General features: G+C 57.2%; 1 protein-coding gene across 1 annotated transcript in view; it reads right to left on the bottom strand.

Annotated features, from left to right (window-relative positions):
- The window catches only part of PCYOX1 (prenylcysteine oxidase 1), an 18,520-nt gene that overhangs the window by 1,923 nt on the left and 15,239 nt on the right, over window positions 1-1,358 (bottom strand). The window contains exons 2-3 of the mRNA XM_009273054.2: window positions 982-1,156; window positions 239-450 (exon numbers count right to left, since the gene is read on the bottom strand). Coding sequence (XP_009271329.1) covers window positions 239-450; window positions 982-1,156 — 387 coding nt within the window. The remainder of the gene's footprint in view (window positions 1-238; window positions 451-981; window positions 1,157-1,358) is intronic.

Raw genomic sequence — 1,358 nt, 5'->3', positions numbered from 1 at the left:
AGGAGAATTTAAAAAAAAAGGGGAAAATGGGGGGGGGGGGGGAACCCCAAACCAACCCCGTTGCTTTGGGGCGCGGAGCTCGCTGAAGGCCAGGGCTAAGCAGGTCGCGTTAGCCGGCAATTTGTCGGCGTACGGTGGTTACCACCAGCGCGGGAGGCACCGCTCGTCCCAACGCCCGGGAAGAGCACAAGGTCCCCGGGACAGGCGCGTCGGGAGGTCAGCCTACGAAAACGCTCACCTACGAAACCGTTGATGTTGATGCCTTGCCCATAATTGACTCTCATGGCCGGACAAACCACCTCGTTTATGAACTTGTGGGAGAAGCCGGCTTTCTGCATGGCTTCGTCGATGGTTTGGTTCAGCATGCGGGTGAAGTCGTTCCCTCCGAGGGCGTGAAGCAGGCGCTCGTTGCTGCTGAAGGCGTAGTCGTGCGTCTGGTAGCGATAGATCCTTTAACCGGAGACAAGAAACGGGCGTTCAGCCGCCGTTCGTCATCTCCGCCGCCCTCGGAAGCTGCGGAGGGTCTCGCAAGCGCGGCTCCCGAGAGCCTCGCAGCCCCTCCTGGGAGCAGCGGGGCTTGTCCTTCCAGCCGAGCCCTAGCCTAAGCGGTACGTGCCTAAGTGGACCTGGACCTTCGTTACTCGTTTGCTGATCTTTCCTAACGAAAGCGCTTTGGGCGCCGTTACGGATTTAATTCTCTTTAGCAGCCGGGTGCCAGACCGATGGGACGTCCCAACGCCTGACACGCGTCTCCTCGTTATTGCTGTACCTGTTTGAAGATGCCAGTGCTTATCTCCACCTTCTTCCTTAGGAAAACGATCGGCAAGGGAGAGAGGGCAACCGGCGACTCCCTTCTCAGTGGCGATGGGATGATTTCACCGATTTTTTATTTATTTTTTTTTTAAACAACTCGGCAGCAGGTTTCGCACCTTTTCCTGCAGCCGCTTTCCCACCTCTTCCCTCGCCAGGGGCCCGACGTACCGCATGAACTTGTCCAGGACGTCCTCCACCCACATGTACATTCGCAGGGGGTTGAGCCCGTAGTGCCAGAGGAGCTTGAGAAGGTTGACGACGTACCAGCCGCTCTCCTCGAAGACGAACTCCTCCCCGTTATAAATGCCTACGAGGTTGCTGTGCGCCGGGGCAACCGAGAGGCCTTGAGGAAAAGGGGTGGGGGGAAAAAGGTAATTTCATAGAATCATCGAATCATTGAGGTTGGAAAAGACCTCGAAGATCATCGAGTCCAACCATCGACCCCACACCCCCATGCCCACTAAACCATGTCCCTGAGCGCCTCATCTCTACGCGTCTTTTAAATACCTCCAGGGATGGGGACTCAACCCCTTCCCTGGGCAGCC

This window comes from Aptenodytes forsteri, unplaced genomic scaffold (assembly GCF_000699145.1).
Source record: "Aptenodytes forsteri isolate BGI_AS27 unplaced genomic scaffold, ASM69914v1 Scaffold158, whole genome shotgun sequence".
NCBI lineage: Eukaryota > Metazoa > Chordata > Aves > Sphenisciformes > Spheniscidae > Aptenodytes > Aptenodytes forsteri.
Note: the sequence above shows the minus strand (reverse complement) of the source record. Positions and strands in the feature narration are given on the sequence as shown.